General features: G+C 51.6%; 1 protein-coding gene across 2 annotated transcripts in view; it reads left to right on the forward strand.

Annotated features, from left to right (window-relative positions):
• The first annotated feature begins 11991 nt into the window (after positions 1 to 11991).
• ITPK1 (inositol-tetrakisphosphate 1-kinase) overlaps positions 11992 to 18060 on the forward strand; it is a 164222-nt gene continuing 158153 nt past the window's right edge. The window contains exons 1-2 of one of the 2 annotated variants that reach the window (XM_012738580.3): positions 11992 to 12113; positions 12521 to 12746. In XM_012738580.3, the coding sequence (XP_012594034.1) occupies positions 12652 to 12746 (95 nt within the window). In that variant the 5' untranslated portion in view covers positions 11992 to 12113; positions 12521 to 12651. The remainder of the gene's footprint in view (positions 12114 to 12520; positions 12747 to 18060) is intronic. The other variant, XM_012738582.3, reaches the window with a different exon arrangement.

The raw sequence follows: 18060 nt of genomic DNA on the forward strand, positions 1-18060 counted from the left end.
GTAGAAGTGTAGTCTCAGGCCCCGCCCAGACCCACTGTGTCAGAACATGCACTTTTTTTTTGAGAGTCTCACTTTGTTGCCCAGGCTAGAGTGAGTGCCGTGGCGTCAGCCTAGCTCACAGCAACCTTAAACTCCTGGGCTCAAGCGATCCTCCTGCCTCAGCCTCCCGAGTAGCTGGAACTACAGGCATGTGCCATCATGCCCGGCTAATTTTTTTCTATATATATTAGTCGGCCAATTAATTTCTTTCTATTTTATAGTAGAGACGGGAGTCTCACTCTTGCTCAGGCTGGTCTTGAACTCTTGAGCTCAAACGATCCTCCTGCCTCGGCCTACCAGACTGCTAGGATTACAGGCGTGAGCCACCGCGCCCGGCCAGAATATGCATTTTAACAAGATTCCCGGTGATCCGTGCGCTCGCTGAAGTTGAATCAGCAGAGCTCCTGGGTTTTGCGCAATGCTTCCCTTTCTGCCGTGGACCCGTGTTTGCAAGTGGCGTTTGACGCACACTACTATAGATGGAATCCTGTTTTAGACTCAAGTGCGGGCTGGTGAAACATCCACCCCTGAGGCACGTGTGCTGGAAGCTTTTTCTTTCTTTTCCTTTTTTAATCTAGGGTTCCTGTAAAGTGAGATCCCACTGCAGTTGTCTGTCTGGCAGAGCCCAGAGGGTGGGACTGTGCCAGGAAAAGCAAGTTAGGACCCAAGAGGCCACCAGGGGCCTTTTTCCCCATGACTCCGGAGGGCGGACGTCACTGGGGTTTGTGGGGCTGGCCAGGGGTGGGCTGTAGATGGCATTTCTTAATATAGTTAGTCAATAGCTATGTTTTCTGAGTGCCACAGAGGACTAAAAGAATGTCACTAAATGTTTGGCATGGAGGGAACTGATGGCTTTGAGAGGGACATTTCCCAGGCCTTGGAAGGAGAACAGATATCAGAGAAGGGGGTGTTGTGGAGACAAATCCCCACACACAGGCTTGGTCACTGCTTTTTTGTCACTTTGGCTTTGGGCATGAAATAATGGTGTGGGTAGAGAGCAAGCATTGTCCAAGGAGGTTCTGCCTGGGGGCCCGGTCATGCTCAGGTGACAGGTAGAGCTGGCTGCTGCTGGCTTTCTTCCTCTGCCTCAGTGGATTGGCCTGTACAAAGGGCGTGTTGCAACAGTGAGCTGCATTTCAAAACTCCATCGTACCGCCTTGCTTCTCTGAGCGCTTCCCTCTTCCTTTCCTCTGGAGAAGAGGATTCCTACCCTTGCCCTCTCTTCGCCTCTCCCCACTGTAACAAGAATGGGGCAGGCCCGGCCCTGCCATCGCTGTGTGACTTCCAGCTGGGCCCTCATTCTGCAAAATGGGGAGAGCGTGCCCTTCTTTGCAGGGTGGCTTTAGAAGGCCACAAAGCCATGTATTTAATAGTTCTTTATAAACCAGACTCAGGGCCGGGCGCAGTGGCTCACGCCTGTAATCCTAGCACTCTGGGAAGCCGAGGCGGGCGGATTGCTCGAGGTCAGGAGTTCGAAACCAGCCTGAGCGAGACCCCGTCTCTACTAAAAATAGAAAGAAATTGACTAACTAAAAATATATAGAAAAAAAAAATTAGCCGGGCATGGTGGCGCATGCCTGTAGTCCCAGCTACTCGGGAGGCTGAGGCAGGAGGACCGCTTGAGCCCAGGAGTTTGAGGTTGCTGTGAGCTAGGCTGATGCCATGGCACTCACTCTAGCCTGGGCAACAAAGTGAGACTCTGTCTCAAAAAAAAAATAAATAAATAAATAAAAAATAAAAACCAGACTCAGGGTCTCAGTAGCTGTGTATAACTTTAAATGAACACTCTTGAATTGCATCGTCCCTTCCCCCAGACCTGCAATGTCAGTTGAAACCTCTCCCATTCCACTTTTGCCAAGGATGACAGCCAACTTTAATGTCTGTTCAGTGTTTTGAACTCCGAGGACATCATCAATTTAGGCAAGATTATCAACTGGTATGAAAACCATTAGGAAGTCTATCTGCAAGGAAATGGACAACAAAATCTTGGCATATTCATTCAATGAAACAAGACAATAATGGCGAAAAAACTTGATACATACAATATGGTTGTATCTCAGAACACTGAGTGAAAGAGTTCATATTGTAAGATTCCATTTATATGAAGTACAGAAAGAGGCAAAGCTCATCTGTGTGATAAAAGTCAGAATAGAGGTTTTCTTTGCGTGGAGGTTGTTCTTGGGGAGGACAGAGCCAGCTGGGGAGCTAGGAATGTTCTCTATCCTGATTTCAGCTGCAGTTACATGGGTGCACATGAATGTGAAAATATTAGCATGACCAGACCTTCTGGGACATACAACACCATTCTACAATGTATTTTAGCCAAAAGCTTTTAACTTGATTTTATTTTATTTTTTGGATGAGAACCAGATTTCTTTTGGCTTAACTTGATTTTAATCAAGACTTTAGATCTAACTTCCAGTTTCCAGGAAATGTAGGAGACAGAGGAAGAAACTAAATGGCACCATGAAGAAGCAACCAGGCAAACCAGAAGGTTGAACCTTCTGCAGGACAATCTATCCAGTCTCTTTCATGAGAGGACCTGGCCAGATCAGAGGAGCCCAAGAAACATCAACCCCGATGCAGTGCCAAGCCTGGGTTTCGATCCTGGTTTGGACAAACCGGGTATAAAAGACATTTTGGAGGCAATCAGGGTTATTTGAACATAGATCGAGTTTTAGATAATGGTGAATAATTATTTTTAATGTTTTGAAGCAAGATCATGCTAATTGGGTTCTACTGGAAAATGTTATTTTAAAAAGAGGCATCCTGGGGGGAAATTCTGATTCATCTTCAGTGAAGGACAAGCCAACCCACAAGGGTGCCTGGAGGGTTTCCCTTTCCACAACCAGCCCTTTCAACAGGAAACGGACATTGACTGGAGTCGTGCTGTCCAACAGTATTTCATATGTCTTCTCATTTCATAATATAACATTTTCCTTTTTCTATAATTATTTTTTTTGATGAAACATATTTTTTTTCATTATTTTTTTTTATTGTTGTTCCTAATCATTTCCCAGTCCCTTCTACTCCACTGGTTTTTTGTTTTTTGGGTTTTTTTGAGACAGAGTCTCGCTTTGTTGCCCAGGCTAGAGTGAGTGCCGTGGCGTCAGCCTAGCTCACAGCAACCTCAATCTCCTGGTCTCAAACAATCCTACTGCCTCAGCCTCCCAAGTAGCTGGGACTACAGGTATGCGCCACCACGCCTGGCTAATTTTTTTTCTATATATGTTAGTTGGCCAATTAATTTCTTTCTATTTATAGTAGAGACGAGGTCTCACTCTTGCTCAGGCTGGTTTCGAACTCCTGACCTCGAGCAATCTGCCCGCCTCAGCCTCCCAGAGTGCTAGGATTACAGGCGAGAGCCACCGCGCCTGGCCTACTCCACTGTTTTTTTTTTTTTTTTTTTTTTTTTTTTTTGAGACAGAGTCTCTCTTTGTTGCCCAGGCTAGAGTGAGTGCCATGGCATCAGCCTAGCTCACAGCAACCTCAAACTCCTGGGCTCGAGTGATCCTTCTGCCTCAGCCTCCCGGGTAGCTGGGACTACAGGCATGCGCCACCATGCCCGGCTAATTTTTTTTATATATATATCAGTTGGCCAATTAATTTCTTTCTATTTATAGTAGAGACGGGGTCTCGCTCTTGCTCAGGCTGGTTTTGAACTCCTGACCTTGAGCAATCCGCCCGCCTCGGCCTCCCAAGAGCTAGGATTACAGGCGTGAGCCACAGCGCCCGGCCTACTCCACTGTTTTTAAGCCTCTTTCCCTCTTTGTGAATGGACCCTGCTCCTCTCAATTTAAGCCCCTCCCCCTCTTGCGTAGGCCGTCTGCCTTTCAAAGTCCCTCCTTTCAGGGAACAGTCCCTCCCACTGTTTCCTAAGCATCTTGTATGCTTTGCCAAGCCCCTTCACCTCCAAAGCCCCTCCCGCTCTCCTCTAAGCTCTTCCCATTTGTCTTAAAAGGCGACTACTTAGTGAATGGGGCTAAGCACACTGGAGTCATCCTTCCAGGGAGACCAGAACTAGTTCTGTAACCTCAGATAAAACCAACTAAAACCCTTTTCATCTGCAAAATGGAAATAATAGTAATACCTACCTCATGGATTGGTAGTGAGGATTAAGCAAAATGGTGGCAATGTGGGCTATGTGGTTACTTAAGCCAGTGCACAACAAAGACTCAACAAGTAGGGGGTTTTGACCACTACTATCCTTTAAGTTCTTCCTAGTTTCCTCTTTTAGTCCTACCATGCTTTCCAAGTTATCTGACTTCTCTAAACCTCCCAGTGCTCTGCTAAAACCCACCTGCAAGCCCTACTCAAGTTTTCCTATAAAGAAGCCCCATCCTTTCCAAGGCCCCCTGCACCCCCTGACTTCTGTCACCGTCTTACACCGTTCTTGGCCCTATAAGTCCCTCCCCATGGCTCCAAGGCCTTTTCTCCTTCATTACGAGAATCTGATAGTTCCACTAAAACCCTCCGAATTACACAAATTACACACTAAGCCCTGCCCCCTCACTATGCCTACCCACCTTTTCTAAGCCACATCTCAAACTCCCCTCTAAGTTTCTCCCGCCTGCTTTCTGGGCTCCAGTTCCCCACTAAGCATTAATGAAGCTCCTTCCACTCTTCAACCTAGAGCCCTTGAAACATATTTTAGCAGCATGACAAATGTGAAATGAATCTCTTCTCACTCCAGGTACCTCCTTTCCCAGTTTCTCTCCCCAGAGGCAACCACTATTCATGGTTTCTCGTGTATCTTTTCAGAAAAGACATTCTCCATTCACACAAGCATATCTGTGTGTGTGTGGTCCTGCACTTCCTGACTTAGCAGCAGCCTACCGTAAACACTGCATTGCACTTGGGTTTGTTTTTTTTTTTTTTTTTGAGACAGAGTCTCGCTTTGTTGCCCAGGCTAGAGTGAGTGCCGTGGCGTCAGCCTAGCTCACAGCAACCTCAAACTCCTAGGCTCAAGCAATCCTCCTGCCTCAGCCTCCCAAGTAGCTGGGACTACAGGCATTCGCCACCATGCCCGGCTGATTTTTTGTATATATATTAGTTGGCCAATTAATTTCTTTCTATTTATAGTAGAGACGGGGTCTCGCTCTTGCTCAGGCTGGTTTTGAACTCCTGACCTCGAGCAATCCGCCCGCCTCGGCCTCCCAGAGAGCTAGGATTACAGGCGTGAGCCACCGCGCCCGGCCTTGCACTTGGGTTTTTGACTTAGCATATCTGAGAAATTCCATATCAGCTCTTATGAGGGCCACCGATGGCCTCGTCATCACATCCAAGGCCACCCGTTAGTCCTGTTAGTCCTCCTCTGATTCCACCCAGCTGACCGGCCCTTCCTCCCAGAAACATTCCCCTCGCTTGGCTTCCTGGACTGTGCACTCTCATGGGTTTCCTTCTATTTCATCTCTCTTGCCATTCCCCTGCTCCTCCCTGACCTCTGAACACGGTCATGCCCCTCGGTCCCATCTTCGACCTTTCCTCTGCCTACACCCACACCGTAGGTGATCTCATCCAGCCTCAAGGTTTTAAGTAACATCTCTACCCTGACAACTCCCAATTTTATATCTCTAGTCTGAGTCACATTCCTAACTCCAGCCTCTTATCACACTGCCTGCTGGACATCTGCACTCAGATCATCTGGCAGATGTCTCAAACCTAGCCTGGCTGAAGCCCCTGAACCTGTATCGCCTTCTGTCTTCCCCGTTTCAACTGTCTGCAACTCCATGTTTCCCGTTGCTCAGGCCCAGAAGCTTAGACATCCCTGCCTTCTCTTTTGCTTGCATTCCCATACTCCACCCGCCAGGAAATCCCACTGCCTCTGAATTATGTCCAGAATCTGACCCCTCCTCACCACCTTCCCTGCTACCACCTGGGCCCCATCTGCCTGGATGCTTGCAGTGTCCTCCTCGCTGGTCTCTCTCCTCCATTCTCGCCACTACTCCCCGCCTTTGCTCATTCTGCTCCCGCCGGTCTGGCTTCCCTGCTGTCCCTTGTCCTACCAGGCCCAAGCCCACCATAGGGCATTTGCTGTTCCTCTGCCTGAGCTCCTAACCCAGATATCTGCTTGGCTTGCTTACAACACCTTTGTCACAGTTTTGCTCAAATGTCTTCTCCCTGTGGAATCTACTCTGACTACCTGATTAAGACAGAAACCCACCATTTTCTGTCCCCCTTAGTAAGCTCAAATTGTTTTTGCAGCATGCATCACTTACTAACATTCTATATAATTTATTGCTTATCTTGTAGTGTGTGCTTTAGGTGCTCCTTGAGAAAGTAGACCCCACGAGGATAGGGAGTTTGTGTGGTTTTCATCATTGCAGTAACCCTAGCACCTAAAATAGTGCCTGGCTCATAGTAGCTGCTTAATAAATATTTATTGAAGGAATGGATGAGCAGATGTTATCCCACTGGATTACTTTAATGGCCACGGGGGTCCACTGTACGGATGACGCAGGAACAATAACAGCTCAGCAGTGGCCCATACCCACCAGGCATGTCTGAAGCAGTCCTGTAAGAATTTTGCTCCTTCATGAATTTACAGGCCTTTACAGACTTAGCTTTATGGATTTAGACTCATTTAAACTTTTTAACAACCTTAAGAACTAGGTCTGATGGTCACTCCCATTTAATAAATGATGAAACTGATGTTCAGACAGCGTTATTAACTTGCCACTGTCACACAGACAATAAGTGGTCATGCCAGTCTGGCTACGTCTTGAACTGGCCAATTTAACTTCCACACCTGCATTTGTTCAGTCAAGGTTTACCGAGCACTTCTGCCTGCAGAGTGTTAGATCTAGCCTGGCCCCATCTCCAATGCAGACAGAACTCAGACTCTGAGTCAGCATCACCTGCTGGAACACTATGGGACACAGGATGAGCAGGAAAAAACACAGCTCCCGCCCTCAAGGGGCTTACGGTGGTGGGACAAACAAACATGAAGCAAGAACTCAACCAGTACAATGAGCAGACTGGGGTGACCACCACCATTGGAGGTACTAGATGGCCAGAAAGGCAGGGAAGGGACCCCTGAGCTGAACGCTGGTGGATGGTTTAATAAACAAAGAGAGGGAAGAACATTCTAGGAAAAGGGATTGCATGCCTAAAGGTCAGCATGGCAGGCAGAGAGCAAGGGGAACGGGGTGAGGAAGGAAGCTGGGAGGCCGTGGCCTCGTCAAGGAGTTTTGGCTTTATCCCAAGTTCAGTGGGAAGCCATTTAAGGTGGTGTGAAGAGAGGTAACTGTAGCCTGATCAGATCTGATTTGCATCTGAAGACAGTGTTGGCTAAATAGTAGAGAACAGATAAGTGGGGAAGGCTTGATGGGCTTTGTGGTGATGAAAGAAACCGAGTAGTAGAGAAATGTATATATTTTATTTGAGACAGAGTCTCACTCTGTCATCCAGGCTACAGGGCCATGACATCAGCTTAGCTCACAGCAACCTCAAACTCCTGGGCTCAGGCAATCCTCCTGCCTCAGCTTCCCGAGTAGCTGGGGCTACAGGCATCTGCCACTATGCCTGGCTAATTTTTTCTATTTTTAGTAGAGATGGGGTCTCGCTCTTGCTGAGGCTGGTCTCAAACTCCTGACCTCAAGCGATCCTCCTGCCTCCACTTTCCAGAGTGCTAGGATTACAGGAGTGAGCCACCACGCCCAGCCAAGAAATGTATGTATTTTAAAATTTCAATAGATTTAAGAGGTACAGGTGCAGTTTTGTTACACGGATATATGGTATAATGGTGAGGTCTGGGCTTTTAGTGTACCCACCACCCAAACAGTATACATTGTACCCAATCGGTAATTTTTTTTTTTTTTTTTTTTTGAGACAGAGTCTCGCTTTGTTGCCCAGGCTAGAGTGAGTGCCATGGCGTCAGCCTAGCTCACAGCAACCTCAAACTCCTGGGCTCGAGTGATCCTTCTGCCTCAGCCTCCCGGGTAGCTGGGACTACAGGCATGCGCCACCATGCCCGGCTAATTTTTTATATATATATCAGTTGGCCAATTAATTTCTTTCTATTTATAGTAGAGACGGGGTCTTGCTCTTGCTCAGGCTGGTTTTGAACTCCTGACCTTGAGCAATCCGCCCGCCTCGGCCTCCCAAGAGCTAGGATTACAGGCGTGAGCCACAGCGCCCGGCCTCAATCGGTAATTTTTCATCCGTCTCCCCCATCCCACCCAGTAGAGAAATTTTGGCTGGAGTCATGCCCCTCCCTAGAGTCAGCCCACATCCAGACTGGTTGATTGGGCAGGGTGGTGTGGGCAAAAAGGCCTGTTTCCTTGGTCTAGGTGGGACACCTTTGAAGGGTGTCCTAGTCCTAGAGCTCTCACCTTAAAACCGAGATAAAAATGTTAAATGTTCTGCCCAAGGTTCCAGAGAAGAGTGGGTGGGTCCCTCTTTCCACCTGTGCAGTGGGAGGATCCTGTTCCACCTGGGCAGGGGGCTCAGTCCTAGAACCCGCCCCTCCCTTTTCTCATCCCCGGATCTCCAGAAGGAGGGTCAGCAGTGCCTGATGTGTGTGGGGGTGGGGCTGGGGCTGAGGCTGGGGGGCAGTTAAGGGAGTCCTTGGCGCTCGGATGCTGGTCCTAACTTTCCCACTTACTTGCTCTGTGACCTTGAGTAAATCCCCTTCTCTCTCCAGGCCCTGTTTCTTTATTGGTAAGGGAGGAAGTTGGAGTAATCAGTGACTCAACTTTTGGGGCAGTTCATAGACCCTTTGAGAGTTTGTTGAAAGCTATGACCATCATGCTCATAATTTCTGGCAGCTGCAGGGGTTCCAGAAGCCCTGGGGTAGGATGGAGGGTGGAGTGAGAGGATTCATTTGGTGGATGAGACATTAACAAGCACTATTTCTGGTGGCCCGCTGAGAACCAAGTCTGGTACACTGTTCTAATCCTCACCACAATCCTTTAAGATAAGTAGGATTTTCCCCACTTGGAGCTCAGAGACAGCACTTAAGTGACTTGCCAAAGCTGAGAAGAGCCAAATTAGGACCCTCAAGCTAGGTCTTGAAGCCAAAGACTGTTCTTCCCATTCCAATGAGTGACATCAATTCTCTTGTGCATCCCCTGTCCCCCTGACACATTTTAGAGCTCACAGCCCCTCTCTTTTGCGCTTCCAACAGCTCTCATGGAGCAGGGCTTACCCCATGAGATAGGGCGGAGATCTGAGGCCGCCATGGGCTAACGGACCTACAAGGGCACATAGCAAGTAAGTGGTCCAGCTGAGAGGGAGAGTAGACATGTGTGGTCACCTTGGAAGTCTCAGCACGGACAAGCCTCACCTGATTGCCACTTGGGAGACCAAGAGGAAGAAAGGCCGTGGGGGCAGGTTGTAATCAGGGGAAGAAAGCAGGGCCCTGGGGCTGGGCCTGAAAGAAGGGGCTTTCTGTGAGCCTGAGGACACCCAGTGACGTGTACACACTTGGCCCTCAAGGCAAGTTCTCTGCTGGCCTGTTAAGTCTTCTCAGCAACTCCGGTGGGATATTTTATCTCCACTTTACAGATGAGGCCAAAAGAACTTCATTCAGCTCCTCATTAGGAGCTGACCACACACACACACACACACACACACACACACACACACACACACACACTCTTTGCCTTCAGGTCCTTCCCAAGTCCCAGTCCCCTAATCTGTTACTCAGGCTGCATCTTCCTACCCATCCCCATCGTACCATGCCCAGCTAGTTACGGTGTTCTTGCCTTTTCACCCCCCGAACCTGCGCACCTGTTTTTCCCTTTGCCTGGAATGCCCCTTCCATTCCCCATTGAACTCCTATTCATCCCTCAATGCCATAGCCTCCCCGGTCATTCAGCCAAGCAGAACAGATTGCCATCTCCCTGCCCATTTCTCTTTTGGCTCTCATCCCATGTTTCTAACCAATGGCTTTGATTAGAAATGTGGGATCCCATTTCTGGGGACTTTGGCTCCACTCCTCCGTACTCCAGTGCTCTGCAGTGTCTCTGCCACACATCGGGCTCCACGTGTTTGTTGGAGGAGGGAAGGAAGTCCAGGAAGCCTCCTAGACCACCCAGCCTCAATGGCTCTTTCAGCTCTTGAGAACAGCAGAACATTTATATCCTGTGTCAGAGATTTCCTACTGTTGACTTCAATAATACCGAGTTTGTTGTTGCTCCTGCACCCCCTTTGTTTTTACCCCATTAGCCTTCCTTTACCCCTTTTCTCTCTCGGCCTGGGGGTCCTTGCCATGATCGCCCCTTTATCCAGCTTTCCATCTTCTGCCAGAATCCAGGCTTTCATAGGCACAGAGTTGACCCTTGACCCTGTCACCTCCCCCCCCCCCAGGCTCCCATGGCTTAGGGAACCCAGTACCCTTGGGTGCGGCATGCACAGTTCTTTCCCAGCTGGGCTGCGAGGGAGCCCTGTCTACCACCCAGTGCTTTTCCACTCTCCACCCATCCTTTTTCACTCCTTTGTTAAATAAGAAATTAATCAGATACATCTTCAAGCTGGCAAGGAAGACCTCACTCAAGAACAGGACTACTGCAGCAGGGGTTTTGCAGTGGGGGAGACTGAGCTCAACTCTGATGACAACAAGGAAAAGTGGGAATCTGTAGCCAAGGAGCAGGGGCAGTCAGTGGATAGCAAGTTGCTAAGTGGAGAAACATCAAGGCCAGAGGATTCTGGTTCAGCTGACCAGACAGGAGTCTTACTGCAGGCAGGCTGGGGTGACCCGAACACCAAGGGTGGGGGATCTTCCTGACGAAGCAGGGTTCTTTTTTTTTTTTTTTTTTTTGAGACAGAGTCTCACTTTGTTGCCCAGGCTAGAGTGAGTGCCGTGGCGTCAGCCTAGCTCACAGCAACCTCAAACTCCCGGGCTCGAGTGATCCTTCTGCCTCAGCCTCCCAGGTAGCTGGGACTACAGGCATGTGCCACCATGCCCGGCTAATTTTTTTTATATATATATCAGTTGGCCAATTAATTTCTTTCTATTTATAGTAGAGACGGGGTCTCGCTCTTGCTCAGGCTGGTTTTGAACTCCTGACCTTGAGCAATCCGCCCGCCTCGGCCTCCCAAGAGCTAGGATTACAGGCGTGAGCCACAGCGCCCGGCCAAGAAGCAGGGTTCTTATTAAAATAGAACTCAAGGCCAGGGCCTAGTCAGAAAGAGGACTCAGAGCAGTATGACTCAAGTTCTGTCAAGGATAAAGTCTTTGTCGCCCCCTAACCACCTGGCTCTTTCATTCCTCCCGGCCTCAATTCAAGCTCCTTCCTCTTCCTTATTCTCCACTGCCAGCATCCATGCCTCCTCCTAAGGGCCTTCTCTCCACGGGAATCCACCTTTCTCTGCCTGGCCTGCGGAGAGATGTCCACGTCTCCTCCCCACACCAGCAGCTCTTGGCAGCAGGAGTGCTCCCTGGTGCCCCACAGGGTGTGGGCATGACCGCACCTCCAAGGAAAGCGTCTCCTGGGGATGTCCCTCTTATTCTTGCGGCCTGTAGCCCCCCTTCCCTCTCCGTTGAAGGGGCCGGGAGTGTGAGTTGGTGGTCAACGTCCTTTGCCTGAGAGGGCCCCACCGCTCCCCAGGGGCCTCCATCCTGGGCCAGGGCCGGCTTCCTCAGCGAAGAGGGGAGATCCCCCTGACCGTCTCCGCCCTCCGCTTGCAGTTGCAACGAATTGCCTTCGGGGGGCTGAACACCGCTGGGGGGACAGAGACCTTCAGCGGCTCGATCACCCCCAAAGGACAGGCAGGAAGTGCCCACACCACGACTTCCTCCCCTCGCCCCTGTAAAAAGTAAAACCACTTGGGAAGGGCCGCCCTAGAAACACCGCTGCGCCTCCGACCCGTCGACGGAAACAAGCTCCCAGTAACTGCGAGGGGCGGCGCGGCGCCTTTAAGAGGCGGCGGGCGGCGCTGCCCCCTGGCGGCCGCCCGCCGCGCGCCCTCGCGGCCCGCCGGGCTCCAGCGGCCGGCCGGCCGGGTCAGCGCGGGGCGGCGGCGGCGGGGCCGGCTCGGCGTGCGCGCGGGCGCTCGCCGCCGCCCTTCTCGGCGGGCTGCGCGCGAGGCCCAGGCCGAGGCTGAGGGGGAAGTGGCGGCGGCGGCGGCGGGTGAGGACCGCGGGGTCCGAGCGCGCCGAGGGCACGCGCCCGGCTCGGAACGGCCGCACGCGGCGCCCGGGGCGCGGAGGGCGGGACCCGGCGCGGGAGGGCGGGCGCGGAGGCCGCCCGTCTGCCGCCGCCGGACGCGTGTGGCTGGGGCCCGCGCGGCCGCGGGGAGGCGCGCCGGGCGGGGGCGGCGTCCGCGGAGGCCCGGCCTCCCCTTCCGCGGGCCCCGGCTCGGCCCCCGCTGCAGCCCGCGGGCCGGGCGGCGCGGCGCTCGCGGGCAGGCGGGCGGCGGGGCGTGGGCGGCGGCGGCGTTGCGGGCGGCCCGTGCGGCCCAGCCAGTGGCGTTCCGCGCTGAGCCGCTCCCTCCTCCCGGCCGCCCGCCGCGCCCCGCCCCTGCCCGCCCTCCGCAGGACTGCGCGCCCGGAGCCCCGTTCCGCGTCCCCGCCGCCGGGAGGAGGTGCCCGCACGCTCGCGGCGCGCGCCGGCCGCCAGACTCGGCCTGTGGCGATTCCCCGGCCCCGGCCCCCGCCCGAGGAGGAAGATGCAGACCTTTCTGAAAGGGAAGAGGGTCGGCTACTGGCTGAGCGAGAAGAAAATCAAGAAGCTCAATTTCCAGGCCTTCGCCGAGCTGTGCAGGTGAGGAGGGTCGCCGCTCCGGTGCCCGGGACCCCCGGCCTGAGCCGGTCCAGCCTCAGCGGTTGTTTGGGGAGGTTAGAGCAAAACGGGAAGAAGCGGCGCGCGGGGAGACTGAGTCCGAGTGGCCAGGTGGCTGTGGGCCGCCGGCTGTGTTCGAGGGCGGCGGTGGCCAGTACGGGCGACGGGGCTCGGACCCGGGCGGTCAGGTGCACTGGGCCCCCGCTGGGAGGCCCCCAGCCGCCCGGGGCGCGGTGGGAGCGCGGCTGAAGGTTGGTGGAGGGACCTGGGAAACCGGGGAATCCACGCTGTCGGCTGGAGGCTTGGGGGTACTTTTGGGACCGGAGTGTTTCTCCTCCTTCGTCCTCTTCCCTTTAGTGGAGAGGGACACCAGCGTTTGTGGACCACCGACTACGTGCCCCGCGTGTGCTGGATTCTGGAAGCTGTCATTGCACAGCAGCGGGCTAAGCCCAGCTGAAGCGAGTGGCAATACTTGGCATGTATGTGGTGATTTGCTGTCTCATTAGAGCCTCACAGTAGCCTTGCAAATTGGCCAGGGTGGTGATTCTGGGCCACGTGTCTGAGAAAAGGGGCTGATCAGCGGAGGGCTAGGGTCCCCTGCCTAGGGTCCCATGGCTAGGGAGTGGCTGGTGCAGTCAAGGTGCTGGGGAAGTGAGTGCCTGTGGCTTAGAATGGCCCTGGACCATCCAGGCTGTGTGCCCCCTCCCACCATGCTGGTGTTCCCGGTGGCTCTCTGGTGTTTATGGGATCATATTTTTAACACATTACAGAAGTACTGAGTCTTGGGTCAGGTGGGCTTTGCCTTGCTCCACGGCTGTGGCTTTGCTTCTGAGAAGCTGTTAGTTAAATCCAGTTCTCAAGGAAAGCCTGAGAGAATCCAGCTCCAGAAGCCTTTTGCAAACTCAGGGTGGAAACCTTTTGTGATGCAGTACCTCAGCTTGGTAGATTTGATTTTATAAATGGGCCCTACTTGCATTTTAGTCCCTGTGGGTCCCCAGACATCTCAGAGAATTGAATAGTTGCATTTCTTTATTCCCTGGTGTGCCAGGGGCCAGTCTGAGCTGGCATGTGCAGGTGAGCCAGGCAGCACCTCTGTGCACCTCATGCCTGTCCCAAGGGCCTGCTGCTCCTTTGCCCCGTGCAAGCCCCGAGAGCACTCTTCTCCTTGCAGCTGCAGGAGCTCAGCTTGCTTATTTTATAATAGTTCCTGGTCTTGTGTCCCTTGGTCTGAGGATGTGATAGGCAGTCTTTGCCCAGGCTGGCATCCCTAGGAGAAAGCAAGCTTTTCATAGTAGGGAATGCAGAGTGGCCCCTGGAATTCACAAGGAAATCGGGAGGGACTCGAAGCTAGAGCCTTGAAAATGGGTCCTAGGGATTTGGAATATTACAGGAGGATACTTGAACATTGCACCATGGATACACGCACTTGTGGAAGGGGCACCCTAGACACTGAAGAAATTTGGAGAAGCCTCTTTGGCATGTTCTCGAAGTCCAGTGATGATGGGAGGCACTGGAGCTCCCCCTGCAGTCATGTAAGACTTGGGAAATCCTGGTTGATACCTTGCACACTTTTTACTGCTGTCTCTGTGTATTTTTGTCATCCTGTGTCCACAACCGAAGCTTGAGGCTTGTCATTGGGTTGGTATGTTTTACTCGGTAATTAGGCAGCTCTAGCAAAACATTTCTTGCCGAGATGCACAGCCAGGTCCGGTCCTCAGGCCGGACCTGCAGATTGGCTTGCTCTGTGGACCCCTTGCCTTTAAAGGGGTGGGAGGTTCAGGGCAAGCTATGGTGTCAACCCTTCTGGGGGAAATTGGGAGCATAGCATTCATTTCTCCGAAAGGGTGGTTGTGTTAAAAGTCTTAGTTGCCTTCTTTTGGCCAAAATATTGGCTTCAATCAGAAGCCAAAAGACATCTGGGCCATCCTGGAACCCCAGGAAACCCACTTTGTGTTTTCATTAGGAAAGCTTTAGGTGTTTTGTCACTTGAGCTTAAGGAAAAGAAAACACCAAAAAGAGTTTTTCTGTTTCTTTTTTATTATGATACTTTCAGGGCAGTGCCCCCTGGTGGTCACATTTCTATACTGGCTGCAAAATGCTCTAGCTGGTGAGCTGGTGACCAGAGTGCCCTTTGCTGTTGTTTTGCTTGATGTGAATGCCAGTGTGATCTTAGTGGCATGAGAGACCGTGTGAATGGACAATGCCATGTTTTTGACATTCAGAATCTGGGAGTGCAAGGCTTTTGTATTGATGGATGATGAATTGTCTATGAGTTCCCTAATGAAAAAGTCCAGAAATGTTTGCAAATGACTTGAGGCTCTGCTCTGAATGTTTGGGCTAGTGTCAGAGGATGACCCTAGTCTGGAATGAGTTGTTTAGTTGAATGTCAGGCTTCGTAAAAATCGTAGAGCAGGAAGAGATGTTGGAGATCATCTCATCCAGCCCGTTTGTTTTACAGATGGGGAAGCAGGCACAGGAGGGGGCAGGTTCCATACTCTTGCTCTTTTCCTTTAACTTCTAGATGGGTCCAACCTGGTGACCTCCAGATTTGCTCTGACAAAGCCTTCCTCCTTGGGCACCTTTAACAATAAGGCAGACCCGCTCATTGTTTTCCTTGGGGTCCAGCTGCTGCTATTTAGTCCCTAGGAACACTTTCCTCGCAAGGCTGAGTCCCTCTGCAAGTGTGACGCCTTGTTCTCTGAGGGGGCAGTGCACGTCCACGGCAACAGTAGGTGCGTGCAGCCAAGTCCCGCGAAGTTACCCACCTGCCTTAGGTAGGCACAAGGGCCAGCCCTTTCAAGTGAGTGCCCTGATGGGATGAGGCCTCCGGCTAGCCCACAGATGGGCCTTCGAATCAGCGTGTGTTTTCAGTGAACTGTTTGTTCCTGGTGCCGTCCTCTGTTTCTTCCCCCTCTGCGGCGACATGGCTCAGGTTGTGTTCTCTTCCACCCTTCTCACCTTCCTTCCCTTCCTAACACGGGAGGGAGCAGCCTTGCGGCTCCGTCACACCCAGTCCCTGTGGCTTTCTCAAGATTCCCGGAAGGGGCTTCAGAGAGGAAGTAAGAAATATAGTTGTTAGTTGGAAATACTAGGTGATTTTAATTTAAGTGCCTGTTGGGGAAAGCTGGCTGGGCCGGGCTCCCTTCATTTGTGTTTTCTATGTGTCTCCTCCAACTCCTCTCTGGCTGAACCTCCATTGAGGGAGGTGCTGAAAGAGGCACATGACTTCATGGAGCCTTTTGGTGTGAAATGCGGATGGACCTCATCTGTCTTTACTGCAATAATAGCTGATTTTTAATGAGGTGCTTCCAGGTACCTCATCTCACTTAATCCTCCCAGCAACCCAGGGATGGAGGGGTGGGGAAACTGTGGTACAGAGAGTGGAAGGGACTTGCACAGCCAGTTAAAGAGCGTCCCTAAGTCTAGTCCTGAGGCTTCCACCAGAGAATGTGGCCTCTGTGTGTATTAAGTGTCTCTTCTTTGCTCAGGTTCGGCCCGGGCCTCCTGGAGGCCCCCATAACAGAAGAATGTGAAGTTCTTGTCTTTGAGAAACTGGGTGGCCAGTTGGGCCGACTGGGCTTGCAGGAAGCATGTTTATGGAGCAGTCTCAGGCAGTGGTGTCTCACCGAGGACCCATTTGCACACTTCCTCAGAAGGGCCTGAGCAGTTCATGGATGTTCGTGTTTACCGAGCACCTTCTGGAATCCAGGCCTGGTGTTAGGTGCGGGTTGGAGTGCAGCGGGGCAGAGCCCCTGCCCTCATGGTGCTGAGTGTTTGGTGTCAGGAGTAAACCGGCCCGGGAGGCATGCCAGGGACAATGTAGGCTGCGGCTGGGCCTGTCCCTTCCCCTGGGGCCCTACATTTCTTTCTTTAAAATTGGGCCATTTTCGAGGTCCCTTTCTGCTGGGAGGCTTAGCATTCTGGGCTGGAATTCTTCTGGGAGAGCGTGGGGGCTGGGGAGGAAGACCTTTTCCAGGATTAAGTGATGCCGGTCTGTGGGTGGGTATTCTTTTGTTTGTTTTAATGTCTGGATTTGCCACCATTTCGGGCATGCAGAGGTGGGAGGAGGTACTGACTTAGGTTTCCTTTGCAGCAGTGCACAGGGAATATCTGTAACCCGGCCTTGCAAATACACACTTTCTACCAGCCTCCTAGGGAGCAAACCGCACTTCACGTGGGAGGAAACGTCTGTCTGGACACGAGTTGTCCATTGATGGGGCTGCTGGTTTCAGGCTTGGCTCCATGCTGACTACCCACGTGACCTTGGGCACATTCCTTACCCTCTCTGGGCCTCACTTTCTTTGTCAGTACAGTGAGGGTAATAACAGTATTTAGCTCAGGGTTGTTGAGAGCTTTAAATGAGTGAACTTGCCAGACAGGTGAAGTGCTTAGGATAGTGCCTGGATTTCTGTAAATGGCTGCTGCTGCTGTTGCTGTCGTCCCTGGGGAGTGAGTGGGTGAGTGGGTCTCTGCCTACAGTGCCTCTCTATTCAGGGACCTTTGATGTTTGCAGATTTTGGGTTCTTGGTTTTGGCAGTTTGCAAGTGACCCTGAAGTCCATGATAGGTGCCAACTGATCATCTTGCTGGGATGTAGGTTTTGTGGATTTGAAACTCAGGATGGCTAAAGAGGGGCCCTACGCTGCCTGGAGGCTGCCCAGGCATCACAACAGGGCCTGTTGTCTTTCAGCACATGGCCTATCTGAATCTTGCAGCCCTTCCCCCTCAGGGGGGTTCTGTCCTCTTCTGTTTTATGGATAGGGAAGCTGAGAAAATTATGTTACCACAAAATGATACTTGCATTTTCTTTTCTTTTCTTTTCTTTTTTTTTTTTTTTGAGACAGAATCTCACTCTGTTGCCTAGGCTAGAGTGGATACTTGCATTTTTTTAAGTTTGGAGATTGAGAAGAGTTGGTTCTGGCTTTCCTGAAAGTACCAGGAGTCTCCATTCATAATGTTATTACTATTATTAGCTAATTTGTTGTTTCTGGTGTTGTTCTGAGTATTTAATACATGCGTATGTTAAAATTCAAAAGACTCAAAGTACACAATGAAAAGTCAGCCCTTTTCCTTCTTATTCCTGAGATCCAGTTACTCAGGGGCAGCCTGTCTCCATAGGTGTTTATGCAAACACAGGGGCACATGTGAGTGTGGGTCTCTGGCCATACTTACTGTTGTGCTCTTGCTCATTGTGTGGAACAGTGTGTCTTGGAGAAATTCCACATCACTGCTTCATTTGAAGGAAGTTTTGTATCATTGCCCCGTTTTTTATTTTTTTTAAATATATATATATATAT

This window comes from Microcebus murinus, chromosome 6, assembly GCF_040939455.1.
Source record: "Microcebus murinus isolate Inina chromosome 6, M.murinus_Inina_mat1.0, whole genome shotgun sequence".
In the NCBI taxonomy this organism is placed as follows: domain Eukaryota; kingdom Metazoa; phylum Chordata; class Mammalia; order Primates; family Cheirogaleidae; genus Microcebus; species Microcebus murinus.